The 19,810-nt window shown below is 32.5% G+C and overlaps 1 protein-coding gene across 1 annotated transcript in view; it reads left to right on the forward strand.

Annotated features, from left to right (window-relative positions):
- Positions 1 to 19,543, forward strand: part of LOC126833720 (protein O-mannosyl-transferase TMTC1-like) — an 84,771-nt gene extending 65,228 nt beyond the window's left edge. Inside the window, exons 11-15 of the mRNA XM_050565220.1 lie at positions 5,712 to 5,855; positions 5,928 to 6,127; positions 7,719 to 7,854; positions 8,627 to 8,804; positions 19,269 to 19,543. Of these exons, the coding sequence (XP_050421177.1) occupies positions 5,712 to 5,855; positions 5,928 to 6,127; positions 7,719 to 7,854; positions 8,627 to 8,804; positions 19,269 to 19,307 (697 nt within the window). The 3' untranslated portion in view covers positions 19,308 to 19,543. The remainder of the gene's footprint in view (positions 1 to 5,711; positions 5,856 to 5,927; positions 6,128 to 7,718; positions 7,855 to 8,626; positions 8,805 to 19,268) is intronic.
- Positions 19,544 to 19,810: the final 267 nt, after the last annotated feature.

A 19,810-nucleotide genomic window follows, 5' to 3' on the forward strand; every position in this document is an offset into this window, starting at 1 on the left:
TGCGAACCGACTAGTATCACTGGGTGCTAATTGGGGGCCGGAGAAGGTGTGTCACAAGAAGAAGTGACCTGTCAGAAGGCCACTTGTCGAAGGGCTCTACGTCGCGTCGCGTTAGTTGCCTTTTACGACAGGAGCGAAGACCTTGGTAGTATTCTTTCTCCCCTACCCACAAGGATATAACATTTATGTATATAATCTTTATAAATCATCAAGCACCAAATTGAAGCATGTATAGTAGGTTCATACGACATCCGAATGAAGAATGAAGATGATACTGCCATCGGAACAAGCATATACTAGTCGAGAAATAATGATGACAAATTATTTGTTGGGAATTTTTTTTATTTTACAATTTATTTAATATCGTTTTTTCCGATTCGATGTAATAATATATATTTGCATTTATATTACTTTTGACTGTTTTAAAACACAACACGTAAATACAGTTCATGAGTTTTATACGATTTCCAATAGATCAACACGGCTTTTTAACTTAAATTTAAGTCAATGCAGGGAAACCCTACTACTTAAAATTCACGAGCAGACAGCTCACGCAAGATTTATACCAGAGTATATGTACAAAAAAAACCTCTGGCAGTAAGATTAACTTCCCTTCCTTAAACGCCGAATACAAGTTCAACTGGATGTTTGTTTTGCTTTTCCAGTATCGGCAAGTAATGCCATTACTTCAATAATATACTTTAAATGGAAAAAAGCTAAACAGCGACGTTGTTCGTAAAAACTTCTAATCAAACTACATATTATATTGTAAAGCATAAATAATATTATAAGGGATAAATGGACGGCGTATTAGATTTTATAACAAAAAAAAATAGGAAAGATAACTTTTTTATTTATTAATATTTATATTACGTAAACCTTATAGTTTTTTCAATAAACTATATTAATAATACCTTAGTTATGAATAAAAAAGTTATAGAACATGTTTAAATAATATTGAAGGATCACAGCTATTGTCTCACCTTCGAGCGGGCGCGCGGCGGTTTTTACACCGCACATTTGAAAAATTGGCGCACATTCATTAATAATTCCATAAAACTAACCTAACCAATAGGTATTCTTTAATTACTTATTTTGGACGAAAGATAGTGCAGTCGTTGTAGTTTCAACACGTTTGGGCCAGCTACTGTTTAGTTTCAAACAACAATAGGCGCGTGGCGGTATTTACACCGCACTTGGACACTCAAGTTTAAAGCTAAACAGCAACTGGCCCGAATGCATTAAAATTGTAACGATTGCACTATCTTACGTCTAAATAAGTAATTAGAGAATACCTAACGAGTTAGGTTAGCTGAATGGAACTATTAACGAATGGGCGCGAATTTTTCAAATGTGCGGTGTAAAAACTGCCCGCGCGCCCGCTCGAAGGTTAACTATTGTGCCTAGACGGTAATTGTAATTTTATCTTATTTCAGCTAATTTGTAATTTAATACCAAAATATTAAAACGTACAACTCTTATAAGTTCTGACAAGCTTTTTTTTTCATTTTAACACCTTAGAATACTATAAGATTTAAAAAATACATTTTTCTTAAATTTGTCTATAGTTAAATAATATTTTTACTCTATATTGTACATAGCTTACAGCATTATTATTATACAATTCAATTTTTTTTTTACTTTCATGTTCCTATAATCTCAAATTTTACCACTCTTCTGTTTTCAGGCTTTCTAATAGTTATGTAATTTCTCCCAAAAACGGCTTATTGTTAACATACAGAGAATTTTATTTTTTTTCAAAGAATTTTAATTTTGTATTTTGTGATAACCGAACAAAAAAAAAACCTGTGAATAATTTTTATATTGCCGGCAAATTGTTTCAATTATGCAAATACCGGTAAAGTGCACAAAGCACATTGCGAGGGCTGAGAGGTTGACAATGAATTTCTAACCGTTTTGATGGCGTGTAGTAAAAAGTCAAAGTACTAGGGCAAAAACGTATATCGTAAGTGTAAAGCGGCAACAACAGTGTTTTTGTTTTAAAGTGTATTGATATGTGCGAAAATCGAAAAACGTGAAAAAACACACTTGAGCTAAAAAATATTTTTACATTTACCACTTCCAACTTTTTACTATACCACAGAAATGGGTGGTGTTCTGTGTGTTGTTATGAAACAAAAAAAATAACTGAATAGTATTTGACTGGAAATACTTAAAAGAGAGACAAAATAGATCCCCATGGATATATTATTACGCATACAATTTCCATTTAATATATACATATATATATGAAATATTATAATTTTTCTCTAAAAACCGGCCTTTTTTTATCATTTGCGAAGAAAACGAATATATTACAGGCGCAGTTTTTTATATTTTAAGCCGACTGGCAAAACTTTATGTAATCAGTTATACAACATAACCAGCGACAAATACATATTTAAAAACGCTTGCACGACTACACTGATTACATTTTACAGTACATTTGTATGTATTACAAGTAGTTATTTTCATTTCTCTAATATATCGTATTTCCATTTATTCAAATAATACGTATTGAATTAATTTCTTTTTATTATTATACATTTTTGATAATCCAATTATATTAATTAATTGATTAAAACACAAAATATAATTTCGTACAGGTAACCATATCGTCATTGAACTAGTAAGTTTTAGTTCTTCTAAACTATATAGGATGTATGATCTGAAGATTTTATAAATGTTTAGATCATTGTAATATACCCTGTATAATACGTAAAAAAGATTGTAATAAAAAAAGCAATTTTAACCACGAAGTCTTTTATGTTTTCATTTTTTATTCATCGGATAAATATTAACTAAACACTTTAAACATATTTGATTTTCCCAAAACTCATTAAAAGTTGAAAAGCATTATTAAAATAAGACTTCTTTCGTTTTAGTTAAGCTATCCAAAATGTATAGGCAGCCCATAATAAGCCATACAAATAAAAATAAATATTAACAACTGATTGTAAGTGAGTGAAACGTATGATTTTTAGATTTTAGTTCAAGTCTTTACACTAATTATTAAGCCATAAGTAATTATTTTCTTTTCCATGAATAATGTGAGCGCATGAAATTCAAAAAATTGTGTAAGTTTAATACATGTTTTATGCGTTATATAGTCATAGTTTGATAATATGATACAGGATCAAGTTGTATTAACATAAAAATAATATTTTAACCCGATTATTTAAGTTTCTAACCTTTGACGGATAAATAAGATTTATCATATTCTGGTGTTTACATTCGAAACAACATGTAATCTATTTAATCTAGAAAAGGATTTTAATTTAGAAGAAAATAATAGCCACAGCGTATCGAATATTCTCAAATCGAATACATTTAATGGACGCTATTCGAAACGGGTTTTTTAGCAATATTTTTCGGTATAAAAAACCAATCCATGAATCCCTCCCCTTCCCACACCAAAAGGACCAACTGGTGTAGGTCAGACACACACACATACGCACTTACATTATAAACATATTACCGGACTGTTTATTCATCGTGTTCACGGGAGTGTGTACGTGAAAGCGTTCAGTCAACGCGCATCGTACCTAGTAGCATGTATATCGACTCGAAGAAGCGTAAAAAAAAATATATATATATAAATAAAAAAAGACTTACTCGTATTATGAGTTAGCCTTTGAAATTGCCGTGCGTCATCCATCACTCTCGCGGTGATGAAAAAAAGTAATAATAATAATAAATAAGCAAAAAGCTTTGCGTTAAAACCTGAAACGTCGGCCGAGCGTGAAGTACCTGGCGTAGAGGAGCGGGCATTTTCCAAACACCTTACACGACGTTCGAACTCGGGCCATGTATATATAGGTACAGTACACACATATAGTCGGCCATCGAAATGCGCCGCTGATATTGGATTATACCCTTCGCCGCGTCACTGTCACTTATCATAGTAACGACGTTGCTACGTCTTGTCGTTCAACTGATTATATTATGGCCAAAGAAAACCAATATGAATGGGACATGTGTGCCCCGGCCTGTAGCGTATGCCGTCAGTGCAAAGGGGGAAGAAATGAAAAAGAGAGTTTAATTTTACAACGTCCCTTAACGCCACTCGTTCGCGCGGAGGAGATCAAAAAACGATAGTCGAATTGGTGTGACACACACTGCGGTTATGCAAACAAGTGTAAAGAGGTAAATTTTTTTTATATATTTTCTTTTTTTTTTCACCGCGAAGAAGTGTGTCAACATACGGTGGCGGTAAAAAAACAGTACAGTATTGTGACGAGCCCAAAATTGGATTCCGCCGATGACACTTTTTCCATTAGGAGGGACAAACAGCGAGACAAATCGATTTTCTTCGAGTTGTCAACTTGTCCGCGTGTACTGCGACTAAAGTAAAGTGTTGAATGCAGACCTCTCTGTTATTTTATTCTTTTTTTTTTATTATTATTTATTCCTTTGACGTTGCATATTTTATCATCGTGACGGCTCGTTATATTTAAAAAAATATATAGAAAATTATGAACAAACAATACGGTAAACTGTAATTATTATCACGTAGAAAATGTTTGTCGACATAGCACAAATCAACTCCGAAGTGTGTACACACAAAACCCACTAAACCACTATAGCTCCGCTCCCCTATCGGCCCTCTTATCCAAACCAATCAATAGTGGATTAATATATTATAAACGGAATCTTAGTTAATTTTCAATTTTTAATTGAATAAATTTAATTTAATATATATTAAAACAAAATCTAAAATAATACCTTTTGAGGGATAATTGTTTCAAATAAAAAACATGTCACCATTTTCACTATCATAACCGTACATACTATGATTTTTAAGGCATTTAATAACGACCGGGTCGCCATAGAGAAAGGGAAATTGTTTTCAATAATTATTGCAACGTTAGGGAAGAGGATACACAGTCGCCTGTAAAGATTATCGTGGTAAAATATACCACGTTCTTATGTTATACCACATTAACAATTTTCACACCTTCGAGGCAATATGCCTGCAAGAGTCACTTAATAATAAATTAAGCTATTGGATGTTTAGTACTCTTAGCTTAAATCCCCTTTGATCCGCACGACCGAACCCAATTACATAATAATGAAGTATCTTGCGTTCGTGCGATAACTTTCAAAAATTGCTAAAAAAAAGTTAAATAAATATAATTATAAAATTCGAAGAAAAAACTCCAACGCGTTATATTTGAATTAAAAAAAATAAAAAATCTCATTTGAACGATACGCGAACGAAATCTCGGCACGTTGTTGCCCTCTCTCGAGGGACCTTACGCTTTCTCTTACTTTTTTAAGTTAACTCGTGTCAGGTGTAGTAGACAACCTGTCATAATACCTACTTGGCAAATCTGTAGTCATACCGACCTCCTAGCCGTAATTGGAATGTAATATTTATACCCGCTGAGAATTTATTATAAAGTATAATTTATAACCTAGTGTCAGCAGTTAATAATTTATTATAAACACATTTTTTTTTGAAAACGTGTTATTAGACTAAGTAAAAAAAGCATCACATTAAATATGTATTTCATTAAGTAGTAATAAAAGAGAGAAGCGTCCTCTAGTTGTTTACTTGTGTTAAATCTTAAAATACAAGCCAATTTACCTACTTGGAAAAAAGACCAGATTAATAATTATTATTATTTTGTATTTCTATTTTATTATTTTTGGTTATCATCAAAAATAAGTATTTTTTATTCACACTTCGATTATTGTTTGTTATTTAGACTGTGGCCATCTTACGCTAGCGCGCACAACAATTTGGGGACATTGATGGAGAGATCCAAAGATGCTGAACATCATTTCTTATCAGCTATTCGCTACTCTCCGGGTCACGTTAATGCACATTACAACTTGGGTCAGGTTTACAGGTTCGTATTATCAATATTACTGCAGAGTGTTAGTCCGCGAATAAACCATGTCAACTATTATTATCTTTATAGGTTAATGAATCGCACCAAAGACGCGGTAGCCATGCTGGAACGGTGCCTGAAGTTGAACAGTGGTTACACCGCCGCTTATTTGTTGCTGGCCAAAATGCACACTGGAACCCAAACCGGGCGACTGTTGCAGTTCGTAGCGACTTACCATCCCAAAAACCCCGACCATCAAGCTCGCTACGCTCAATGGCTTCACGACAACCGTAAGTATAATATTGAAAAAAAATAATAATAAGCGCCAGTATGCATCTGAAATAAAGAAAACATAGAATGTGTTTTGCAGCTATTCCTAATCCTCAGACCATAGTGCTATTCTGTACTAAGCCTTAAATCCACCATCTATGAGATCAGTGGTCGAGAAAACTTACATTAGTTGTACTATTACGCTTGTGCTTGCAGTACCCACACCTGCGCACTAGTTATCGAGCAATGAGCATGCACAAGAATACAAAAAAGTAAGTTTGCTCGGTCTTTGATCTCATACATGGTGGACACAATGCTTTGTATAGCGTAGCTGTATTCATAGTACATTATGATCAAATATCTCTTATCTTGATTTACTGTATTTCTTACCTATCAATCACTATTCTCTATCTCTTATTTACTGGTTTCCCCTTATTTCCTTTTATTTGCTACAATTACTTCATGTTGTATTTTCGTATCGATTTCAATATGGTTATGAGAGTAATAACATAATAATATGCTACATTTAAAAAATGATTTAATAACCGATTCGATTAATAATTACACTTAATTCAACTTAAATTTAAAAAACAACGTTTTTAAAGCAGCATAATAGCATCATTAAAATAAAAACCTACATTTTTAATTAACAGAAATCACTAAACGTATGAAAATATATATTTTGCTTTGACATACTTACTATGACTTCCTTATAATGATACCAGTATCAATGGATCTCTCATGGTGCATTAAAGTTACAGAATTTGTTTTAAGTTAGTCATTTTGTGCCCACACTACTGTTACAGTAACCGGAACTGTTAACTTGTGTTTCCAACTCAATATTAAACATTAATGATTCTTAGTTAACAATATTGCCTCAGCGATATTGATAAAGTTAAATTTCACCGTTGAATTTCACTATGGTATTTACACAGTGCACATATACATAATAGTTTAAAATTCAATGTTTGCGTATTCCTCTGTTCTCCCACGATTGAGCCTTATTACTTTGAACATGATGCGAATCCAATGACAGTGAATACCGTTTGCTGTATATACACACTACCTACTTGTTTTGTTCCGAGGGTTACTATTATCTTTTCCGAGAAAACCTTTACTATACGGTTTCTAAATAATATATAATGTAGAGCTTGCGTCAGACTACCAAGCGAAAATTTGTTTGAAGATCACGTCGTATCATGATTAAAAAAAACTATATGGTCGCCATCTTGTTCTCCCCGTAGATTTCTACCAAAATCGATATCTATGTAGTGATTCATAGTTTATAAATATTCAACTGAAAAAAAATAGAATTAACATTAAAAGCTTTAAAGCTAAGCAAAGTTTAAATTATTCAATTAAACCATATGAAAATATAATATATTAATACCTAACCGGTCGGTTGATATATTATAGCATATATGCATTTACTTGATTTTTAAGAATACTAAATCTTAAAAGAAATGATGTACACTTTTTCTTTTAAATTTTTAAGTAAAATTGCATCAACAAGAAATATAAGACAAATTACTCAATCTTAATAAGTTCTTGATTTATAATATAATTTTGAAATCTATTAGTGTTGTAATATCATTATATGTTATTTTTCAGATCGTACGACCGAAGCGTTGTTTTATTTCAAAAGAGCTATGGCGGTCAAAATGGAACACAGGGAGTCGGTCCTGGGTCTAGCCAGAGTACTCAGAGATCAAGGACAAAAATCCAGAGTATACAGGCTCATCACGTGGTAAAATAACAATCACCAAACATATAAATTTTTAAATTATCAGATTTTAGTGGATGGAAAATTATCCACATTTATCTAAAACTCCTCTTATAGAATACCTAGTAAAAACAACGTTTTAGCTTAAACTGTTTTTTTGTCTTGAGGTTTATGCCCAAAAATTGTACAGGATTATCATACGAATTTGATTCGTGTTAACTTCATTGCTATATCAACGGCATAGTGTACTTTATTACAATTTCACAGGAAAAGAGTTTATAAATGCATAATGCGACATAATTAACCTATGAATTTAACAAACTTGACTTGTCCTACAGAGAGTCAAAGCGGGGAATAATATTTTTAAGGTTGGAGTTCAGGATAGAAAACGGTTTCTGGATTTTACCGGTGTGAAATTGCGTTTGGGTTTCAGTTTAAGGGTCTGAAACCATAGTCAGTTTTTTCGGAGTTTCCTCCGTTTTTGGGTCTTAAAACGGTTTTTATTTGTTCGGACAACTCGTTTTTTGTACCCACTGTGTCTGTAGCAGTATTTAAATATTCGATTTTAAGTATTCATATGCCTAATTGCACATATTAAGTATACATAACTCAGTTGCTTAAAAAAACGTCACTTACTACAGTCCACACCTATGCATGCAACATGTCATATTCTAATTCTAATTTACTATAACTTTTTTGTCTTTCATTGAATATAACAATACTGAGTTTTTTCTGCTTTATATTTATTACTATGTTTAGCAGATCTAGCTAAAATTGTATGCTTGTGCTTTGGCAGGTGGCAGATGATCAGGCGTAGACACTCGGTACAGGGTGGCGGTCGAATTGTGTTTGCCGGCGACCTTTACGTCAAAGGATGGCAGCTGTACAAACAGGGACAGACAACAGCACCGTTACCTTCTACAGGCGACACAACGCAGCGATGCAACGCTGACGGAAAAATCGCCATGTGCAATGTAAGTAGTACATCGATTGAACATAAAACATAATTCTGAATCAGACATTCGCATAGACCGACCACGATTTATTTATTTTCCTTTTTTCAATCATACATTATGAATTATACCTTCCTCCATAAATCACACTACAAACATAATTTCTGTATAAAATAATATGTTATGCAATTATTCATATGGATGAGATTCATCGTCGAATATAAAATATAATGATGTGATCTAAAATGTACAGAATAATATCTTGCTATATAATATAGGTATTTATATTGATAAAACCAAACGTTGTGTTTCTGTCATGGAAATAAACCCGAAAATCAAATGGATTTGTAATGCAATATAATATTATAATGTTCAATAATAATTCTCTAAGGTCTAATAACAAGTTTTTTAATATAATATGTTTGTACGGTTTCAATAGTTCAACAGAATAATAAACACTTTTTTTTAATGATTTTAGTTTTTAAGTAATTTTTAAGCAGGTACAGATTTTAGTTAAAGAAAATGAGATTGAGAGTAAATGGATTAAAATATTTACTCGATGGTTTAATTTTTAACGCACCAACACAATTGCTTATACTAATTCATTTTTTTTTTTTTGTTAGTTAATTATCCCAAAAGTTTATTCATTATTTATTTTATTCATAAATTTCTTCCTTTTTTTTAACTAAGTACTAACTTTTCTGGGTTGGTTTTTATCTTTTTATCTTATTTATAGCCCAAAAAATATAATACGCATCTATTATAACTTTTTAAATAAGTGTATCTTAACTTTTATTATTTAATGTCAATAAAAGAGTACCTTTACATTCAAAAAGGTCCACGGGGACGATCAAACAAGACAGCTGTCTCTCCGTCGAGCCACATACAGCTAAAGCGATATCTACGCATAAAAATTATTCTTCCCTTGAGATTAAGACAACCGATCGTATTTTTTAACAATAAAGATTAATATTTATGAACATACAAATTTAAAATATTCATACTAAACACATTTCCTTGTAATACAATTGCGTTATTTATGAAATTATACAATTTATGATTTTCAAATGTATTAATATATTTTGGTATAGAAATAATTGTAATCTTTAATATCTGACTACGATTAAAATAGAGATATTAGAAAAAGCCAATTTATATTTAATATACGCATAGGCATTAATATTAAACAAAGACCGCATGTACCTCTCGAATTCGAAATGTATCTCATTTAGCAGTTTAAAAATATTAATATTTTCGAAATGTTATTTAATTTAGTTTTGGCCAAAATGACTTCTTACGAGTATAATATTTGTATGTATTGTTGAAAGTAATTCATGAATAATAATTGGAAAATATTATTAAAACACTTGTGTTTTATTTCCCACCGAAATCAAGTATACTAATATTTTGACAGCTTCAAAGATATTGTGATAAAAGTTAGAAAATATTATCGTTTTTTTAAAATATTATTGTTATGTAAAATGTAATTAACCTTCAAATCTCAATGTCTATGCGAACTGTCTATGATAGCTATGGGTATTAGGGTGTCAGTTATATTAGACTGGACTCTACATTAAAATAAATGCCTAGTCTCGTCGTCTCTACTTGCTATGCGTTGAGAAATTCGATATTGTGGTTAATTCACACAGAAAATTAAACATAACACTTTTCCTACTGCAGCTTGACTCTGGGCATATGAAAGCGTCAACCGTCTTCTAGTTTAATTCTCTGAGTGCAGTAATTTGCATATAACAATTAACACCACATGTTTATCTTAAAATAATTGAATTCAAAATCTTTATGCAAATATAGTGATATATTCGCGGTAATATGTTTTTGCGGTAAACTTAAAAATATTAGCTGTTAGTAACTCTGCTGGTGTCGCTGTACATAATAATAATACTTGTATTACTTTCACAAGACAAACCGCCATTAGGTATGACAGAGGTTGCGCGCATATAAATCATTTATATTCAACCCAATATAAAGATATTAGCTTTTCCGTATAGGTACTAAACCGATTTTTATTTTCAATGCTACCATTTTTATTGGAAACGACACCAGACCGCGTATCTGACATTAATCAGAAACGGAGTGTTTCCCCGCGCTAATAAAACATTATTGTATAAAAAACCCTCTTATACAATATTATCAACGATAAATACAATGTCATATTCTAGAGATGTATTTTATGAATTTCATTTTTCCGCAACTGAAAGCTTTTGAAGTATAATATTGATGTTCGACAACGTTCTCGTGCTTTGCATGACTAAATTCGTCACAAAATGTAATATTTCGAATTTATTACTCATATTGTTTTCTGCACAGCATTCGTGTGACAATATTGCGTTTGTCTGCCGCGTGCCTACCTTGTTTATGTATATTGACAGATGTACATACTCACAGCCACCGTCAGATATTTTATTTAGTAATTTTTCTACAGTGAAGACGAGATGGTTCAGTTTTCATTTTTTTTTTTTTTTTGGTTCATCATTATTTTCATGTAACCTGATCGTGTAGCTTCACACGTTTGAATACTATATTACTAGACAGGCACGTGGAATTGAAATGCGCTAAAACAGCGACTGGTAACTCAACGCTAATAATAATTATGTGTTGGGGGGGATCGTTTTCGATACTAACGACATTCGTTATTATTTCCAAGTTACAAGAAATACAATTTAAAAAAAAAGGTGCCGTATTACAATATTAGTATAGAGTGAATGTTTATTCGCAGTACTCTTGTATGAATAACGCAAAATAATATATTGTTCTTTAACAAGCAATGCTGTTCCCAGTTTTGTATTGGATTAAAATAATATTAAACGTTAAAAACAACATCAAAGAAGATATCATATTATTTACTTTTCATTTTCCGACCAAAGTGTTTTAGTCTCGACATTGTTATTTTGAGATTGTTCTGCTTGCAAATGAAATATTGTTTTATAAAAATGTAAAAAAAATTGAATACTTTCGTTTTTAATCGAAAACATATTTTTTTATAAGGCACGAGTAAAACAAAAATAAGTGTAATATATGTTTTATTACAGAGGTATTTTACCAGTTTAATTTTCTGTGAATAACAATGATAAAACCTGGAAACAATCTTAGTCCCGAGAAAAAGATTTAAACTGTTAAAAAAAGTAAAAACAATGACTGGTTATTTTCTTCGAGATCTTGTTGTATAAACAAAAAAAACATAAACTTCTGTACGATTGGGTTTTCGGTTAAAATTACAAAAGTAAAAGGAAAAATACCGAACAGATGTAAGAAACCTGCAATTTTTGAAGTGCACTTTTATCGTGCTGCGTGCGGCACATGGACGTTAATCTAATAAGAAATGATAAAGGCTAAAAGAAAAACAAAAATCAATAACTAAAATCTCGAAATTGAGTTTTGTTTCCTACCGTTGCGATAAACTTGTACTTTTACTTTTATTTTCCGGTTAAATCTTTACCCGCAGCCAACCTCGATTACATTTTAGGGTTGATTCTTACGATTTTCTTCTTCTTATATATATTTTTTTTTCCCTCTTTACCCTTCGGATGTATTTTTGGTTATTTGTCCGTGTGTGCTGTTTACACACTCGCACATAAGCTCAAGCGCTAATATTCTCTAAAGACTAATTCATTGACTATCGGTATAGCAAACACAAAAGATAATATAATATCATATTCTATTAAGAGTGTTTCCTTCTAAGAGTTAATAAGTAAAAAAATTCAAAATAAATCTAAAATCACCCGTAAAATATACTATTAACGAGCAGCTAATTTTTTTAACTAAATATTTTTTCTAGGTGGGGGATATCCCGTAGTGTTTTCAACGATTATTTATTTTATTTTTCAATTAACAAGCGGGATGTTTAATTAGACGGAACTAATCCTTAGACGTAATCCCCAGACGAATCTGTGCGTCGTTACAGAGAGAGACAGTGAGGGGGGGACGTTTCTTCACACGGAACGGATTAATTTTTTCGTTTAAAAAATGAACCGTCACATAAAATATAATTTCCATAAAAGATCACCTGTTTGAAAAAAAAAAAACAAATAATAATATACTACACTAACTATTACACTGTATCATTATAAATATAACGTTGAATTGTTTTTTCCTGAACGAAAAATACAAATGCCGAAAACAGTCAACTAATGTTGTAATTTCAACAAAACCCTGTGTTAACCCTTGATTTTGGTCACAACGTATAGGAAAATTTAAATAATTTATTGTTATCGACCCAGCAGCGTTTGAATTACTTACCTTCATTCGACGTGGGATTCTAAATTGGACATCGAATGGGTGGGACACGCAAATGCATGTTATTCGTCCACCAGCTTTCGAATGTACACGACAGCGGCTTTCCGCGACACACAATCAGGAAATACAATTCATTGTAATAACACAGTCGAGTCTACAACTTCAAGACATTTTAATAACTATCATGACATGTGCACTACGATTCGTATATAACTGAGAAATTCTACATCCATTTCGCAATTAAATCACAATGTATTTGGCAAGTTTATTTTGTTTTTATTTTGGAGTCGATTTATTTCATTTCGTTGTAGATGAAGTTAAATTCCATTGTGGCGAAATACAATGTTAGTGGCATATTTCAGATAGAAAATTTATTACACAGCCATTTCTTTTGTGCGTTCTATATTGTCGACAATTCGCTGTGGTAGCTTAAGTAAACTAAGTAGTTTCGGTAGTTAGGCTTTCGCGTTACTTTCTTTGGCGAAAGAATATCAGTTTTAACCCTTATGATAATAATTATGGCTGTCATATAATAAATGGTACATTATATGTAATGTGGTTTATTTATGTATGATCGAAATAAAGATCACTAAATAAAACCTTTAAGTAGTTTATTTGAAATCACATTATTAATATTATTTTATTACGGGATTATTATTTTCCTAAATGGCCGACAAAGTCTTTAAATATCACTACGGTTAGATTTGGTCCAAAGAAAACCAAATTTGGTACTAATCATGTTTAATACCAAAGAAAGTGTATGCACAGGACACTCACATATTAACTCCGTTCGATTCATAGGAATATTTCCTTTAGCTTGTGGTCTATACTTGACTGAAAGGTTTTTTGCCAGAATCATCGGGCCAATTGCCATACTACTTTCACACTTTATTTGTTGGGTTTCTCAAAGGCGTGCTAAAAAAGTTTTTCAAGTTGTATACTACTCAGTTAACAAATTAGCCGATGAAAAATAAATAAATCTAAAAATTGGATATTAGGGACAGTAAGCGGTTTTACTAACATTAGATTTTCTTTTTACCGTAGTTTGTCAACACACTTAAGTAGCTCGGTTTGGCTTTTCGAGGCATTGCAATGGTTACGAACCATTTCGCGTGTCTTTTTTATCTACTCGATAGCGTTCACCGAACTGCATGGAAGCGTCTCTAAACATATTACATGTTTTGATCGTCAAACGATACCCAGTCCCTCGAGATAGCGTTGACTCTGCTAAAAGTATTTCGATTGAACTTTCGGTATACATCATCATCCTGACCACCATAATCATTTGGTACTTGCAAGTATTCAAAATATAAGACAATTCTTGGAAAACTTTTAAATAACTGTTTATATTAACAATATAGCATCACTTTAAAATTTTTAAAAATATTATGCATGTTGATTTATTGGACATATTTCTTGTAACAGTGAAAATTAATTTCTGGTCAAATGTATATAAATATAGGTTCAATAAAACAATTGCGTTATAAATATTAATTAGATTGTAAAATAAAGTCACTTTATGTATAGCTTTTAAACAGATGATAGTATGTAACAAAATGATTCGACCAAAAATATAAGGTTTTTAAATTTATTTATTAGCTTTAATAAAAAACGATCTGTTTAATAAATGATTTAACATGATACTCGAAATTAAATAAAATCTACATGCATTCATAAATTCCATTAAGCATTATTTTAATACCAATGTTTTTTTTTATAAACAAAACCTATTGTAACTTATAATTTAAGGGATCAGGTACTTGAATAAATGTTAAGGTGGAAGTGCAGTAGCCATTGTGAAGATTCTAACAAATTCATTTCATCGTATGGTAACTTTGAAATGTAAAGATCATTGGTAAACTTTTACTACTACTAAACTACTAAGCGATTCAAACTTTATTAACTCTCCTATTAAAATAACAAAACCCGAGTAAGTCCAAATCCCACCTTCTACACAACAAATTAAGCAGAGAGAGGCTTTAAATATGTTTCATTCGAACGGTTACACCTTTATGATGGGGATTCAAACTTGCGGACCATACTTTATCAGTGACCTTAGTAATGCTGAATAAAGAAGTTTAATCGCCTAGGATCAAAATACTCCCAACAATTTCTTCTCGAACCCCGAAAACTTTCTAATCCCCGTCACACTATATTTGAATGTGAGAAACTAAACAAGAATCGTTTAAAACTAAATACCCAAATCCTTAACTTGTAAATTTAGTCTTTGACCGTTATACACCAACCGAAAGCCACCTTCTTGACACACCGCGTTTTCACATTCAAACGACACTCGCCAATAAACTTTTAGCAGAGGTCCGACGATATTCCTTAGGAAAATCAACATTGTGTACCTTTGAAGTTATCTCGAGGGTATAATAATTGAAAACATATTCGTAGAGAAAATCAACTTTCACCGAACGTTCAATTTTAACCGTGCTACTATTATCGTTGCCGTCTGATGTGTGTATAGTTTCCCGTCCCGTAGTTTACAACACCGTGTAGCATCATTATTTATCTCCTGGAAATTGCATAGACCACGTGTGCGTTATTGTTTTACCCCGTGGCAGTTTGACACGAGGAGGAAAAAGAGATGTTCGCATAAAGTCGCGGGCCAAATAATAACCTTCGAACCTTGGCATATTCGGAAACGCTCTATCGTTTGCCCTCCCCACTTTCGGCTTCACCTTCCCCACTTTGCCCACGCCGTTCACTTGGAACCGTCATTACACCGACGCCTATCGTCTCGTCCATAAATCAGAATTACGTAGCCGAGTGACGTGACCGAGTTTTCAGATGCGATACTATGTAAACGGAATTTTTATTATCCCAAACGCAAAGTCTTCGGACATCGCTAGGCTTACAGACGTGATAAAAAAAAAATGTATGCACAGGACAAATATACATCCTTTTTGTGTAACCACTATCCCGAGCCCGTCAACAACCCAACCCCATACGTTTCGCGGTGATATTTCTTTTGGTCTTTTTATGAGGGTTGGGTCTCTTCTACGGCACCGCCACCGCCACCGTCGTCGGTCGTTGAATACTGATGACGGGTTTTTTTTTTTAAGGCGTATTGGTGTTGCCGGAGAGGCGACACGGTCGAGCTTTGAATATTGACACAAGTACCTGTGCACGTGACGTGAATTTTCTGCTTAGACGCTAATGTAACTGTGATTTTATGTTTCGCCATCGCTCCTTGCCGTACTTACCGCCATCTCGTTTTTAAAAGCTCAGTCGCAGTCGAGACTAAAATAATATAATGCTCCCGAAGCGCGACGACGGTCTCCCGTCGGCTATTGAAATTGAATTTCTAGGTACGGTTTGCCTGTCAGTTTCAAGTACGGAAAGCAGACGCATTGTTTAGTTTTTTTAATCCCCGCCTCGGTGAAATAATATTAAAAAAAATAAAACAAACGGTCACGTCCAATATAGTCGTGTCGAAAACATAAAACATGTCAAATGCCAATGATCAGAGTACAATATTCGTTGTTTTCGCGAAGAATATAACGATGTCATACAAATATTAAAACTATATAACAGCATTAATAACATATCAACGGGCTCAACACAAATATATAGCCAATATTAACTTAAAGAAAGTTTAACGACCGCGTTTTATAGTTACGAATAAGATAATATTATATTATTAACTTTGGGGCTAATAATATAACCCCAAATAAAATAATATAACGGTTTCGTTGATACTATTCTCCGGTCTTATACAATTAGTATATTGTATGTGATAACAAATTTTAATTTTGATAATCGTCGTGTAGTAGTTCATACAGTGGATAAAATATATCAATACTAAAACGGTTTCTTAACGGATAATTTAACAAGTGTTCTTTTTGAGCTGTTATTATTTTTTTACGGCTTTACCATTGGTCCGCTCTTCCGACCCTTTTCACCATTAACAACAAAAAATATGGCCTTAAAAGGATTAAAAGACACGATTTATAGAGCCAACGCCAAGGCCTGGGGTTGTTAAAAATGAATTATGGGAATAAGGCTCGTAATGAATTCATGATATATATTATAAAATATACATATTATAATGACATATTACCTAACGTTCTTTTTACATCGCCGTGTACAGCAAAGCGACGTCAAACTCGCGCGCACTAGGACCAAAATTCGTTCGTTATTTTTTCTTATTTATCTTTTATTTCTTTTGGTCGTCGGTCGAGTAATTTCCATAAAACCCCAGCGAAAAAGTATAATACTCTTACTCCATATATAGGACAGGCCTAAGAAGCTTAAGCATTCATGACAAAAACCTTTGCCGGGCAAGCTCATCGCTGGCTCGCACACAACAACGATTCCCACTCTCATTAGTCACTTTGCGAGGCAATAAACCTATAAGTCCCCACATCCTAAGTGAAAATCGTCTTAAGCTCACACCACCAACACGTGTTCAGCGCATGAGATGCGTTCGTATACGATCGTCGAACGAGATATACACTTTAAAAAATGTGCACTTTGCCATATCGACTGCTCGCAATCATTTTTTGTAATATTACTTCTATGATGTACATCGAAGTACGTGACAGATAATATGAGCACATACTTGCTTATCGGTCTTGATTTGTGTATTAATACTCCTATAGGACTGGTATATATATGGCGGAGAGTCTTAAAATATTATATCACGGACCTACTCCGCAAGACAAATGCATTATTTAGTTGATGACGCAAAAATAAAAGTACTTATACGTGAGCCTATGTTTTGAGGGGAAAAAACGTTAAGTGAAAAGTCTTGTAAACATTTGGGCCACCAACTGTACACTGCTGTCTCTGATCCAACAACATTCCATTAGATTTACATAATATATTAACTCGCCTTATAAAAATCGCATTAAAATACAGCGCTTGAAGACTAATAATTATTTTTGTTATTAGTCCCTTTATCTAATAATTATTGTACGATTTTTTATCAGAAAAGAAAAAATGTGTATAAAATCGGTAAATTAAAGTTCTACCATTAGTTTTTTTATCATTTTAACGGCTTTGACATCAAATTTAATAAATCAAATAGCCCGACATTGAGAGCAAACATTTAACCTCTTTATACGATTAAAGTATTTCGCATATTTAATGATATGGCCGAGATTTGTACTTAAAACGAAAATACTTATACTCTTTTGGTTCACAGCTATCATTTTATTTTATGGTTTTTTCCCAAAAATAAAATGTATATCCAAAATGTTTCTTCGCCATTGTCCATTATTATCATTATTATTATATGAAAAATTTTGCACGAATTTCAATTAGGTATATTGTCTAAGGATAGACGTTTTTCCTTTACTATCTACACTATACAATAATAACATACCTAATTATTATACGTTACGCGAGTGTTTTGTTTGAAGTAATTTACCTTTGTCTGTGATTGCAGTCGTACAAAGGAAATCAGCTCGTGCAAATAATACAAAATCCCATAGTAAATGGAAAAAAAAAATAATATTTTCGTTTCAAGTCAGTTTCAAATTCGATTATCAGCCATTATGGTCGTCTTTAACGTGTGTCGTGCACGAGAAAATATCACAACTGACGGGGAAAAAGCTAGAGAGATAAACAAAGGGGCCGAAGGCAGACAGGAGAATTGAATAGGCTGAAGTCAATTCTCATCGTACACACCACACAGCATACACAAACTCTCACTAACGACTGCGGTGGCGACTCAGTTGTTTCCGATTAACGCGGCCAATCGTAATTTTTCACAGTTTATCGCTCGAAACACGTTTTGACGATTACCAATCAAAATCTCAATTCCCAGCAGTTCCCAGCACGGATTTCCGAGTTCAGCCAAACTGCATCTGCAATAATTGTTACCGAGTCTGAGTCGTGTCTAGATTTTGATAAAAGCCGTTGTTCCGTTCATCATTGATACCTACCTAGTTAAGCGTTTAACGTCCAAGGCAAACGAATCCCAGACAAAAATCAACACATCATAATCGAAACAGTTTCAAAATAAAAGAAACCAATGCTTTGATTTTAGATTTGTCGATTCTCTGAACTTGTTTGCCGACAACACGTATAGTAGTTTTTATTAACTATAAAATTACTATATTTTCTCCGGAATACATTTAAATAACAACAAAAAAAACTGTCTGTTACATAAACTAATTTGCGATATTTTATTATCCCTTGAACTCTTATACATTTTCTTGAAGAACATTATGCAAAGCACACTGTTTTTTTCTAATAAAGTTTATTATATGTTTTCAGGGCGTACAATTGTCGCACGTAATGATTCCAGAGAAGTGACTATGGCCAAACAAAAAGAAGCGAGTGAACGACTGAGTGCAAAATACTTCGTCGACCTGATGATGACACCAGGATAAAAAAAATATATACATTCGAATATACATACATAAATATCATAATTATATATATACATATATATAACTGAAACAATATAAAATATATAATACCAATTGTATACTAAAAGAAAATATTTAAGATGGACTTATGTAATATAGTGATTTTATTTATTTATAAAATTTACATTTTTTTATTTTCAAACAAAAATTTAATTATCTCGGTATTATTTTAACAATACCGGTCTTTAGCCGGGCGTTAGACGTGGAAAATTGGATGGTTTAAAACAAATACATCAAAACGGATCTGTTGATAATGCAAATGTAACTCAATCTAAACAGAGATGTGCTTACTTAAGTCTGACGTGGCTTATATATAAATTGCATAAAGCTCGGAGAGTCTTCTTTTGGATGAAACAAAACTCCTCCCGCTGATGAACCATGGTGCGA

Source organism: Adelges cooleyi, unplaced genomic scaffold (genome assembly GCF_023614345.1).
Source record: "Adelges cooleyi isolate 19-005CV unplaced genomic scaffold, UGA_ACOO_1.1 ACOO_flye_CR_arks_rails_tigmint_CR_PRNA_2, whole genome shotgun sequence".
In the NCBI taxonomy this organism is placed as follows: Eukaryota; Metazoa; Arthropoda; class Insecta; order Hemiptera; family Adelgidae; genus Adelges; species Adelges cooleyi.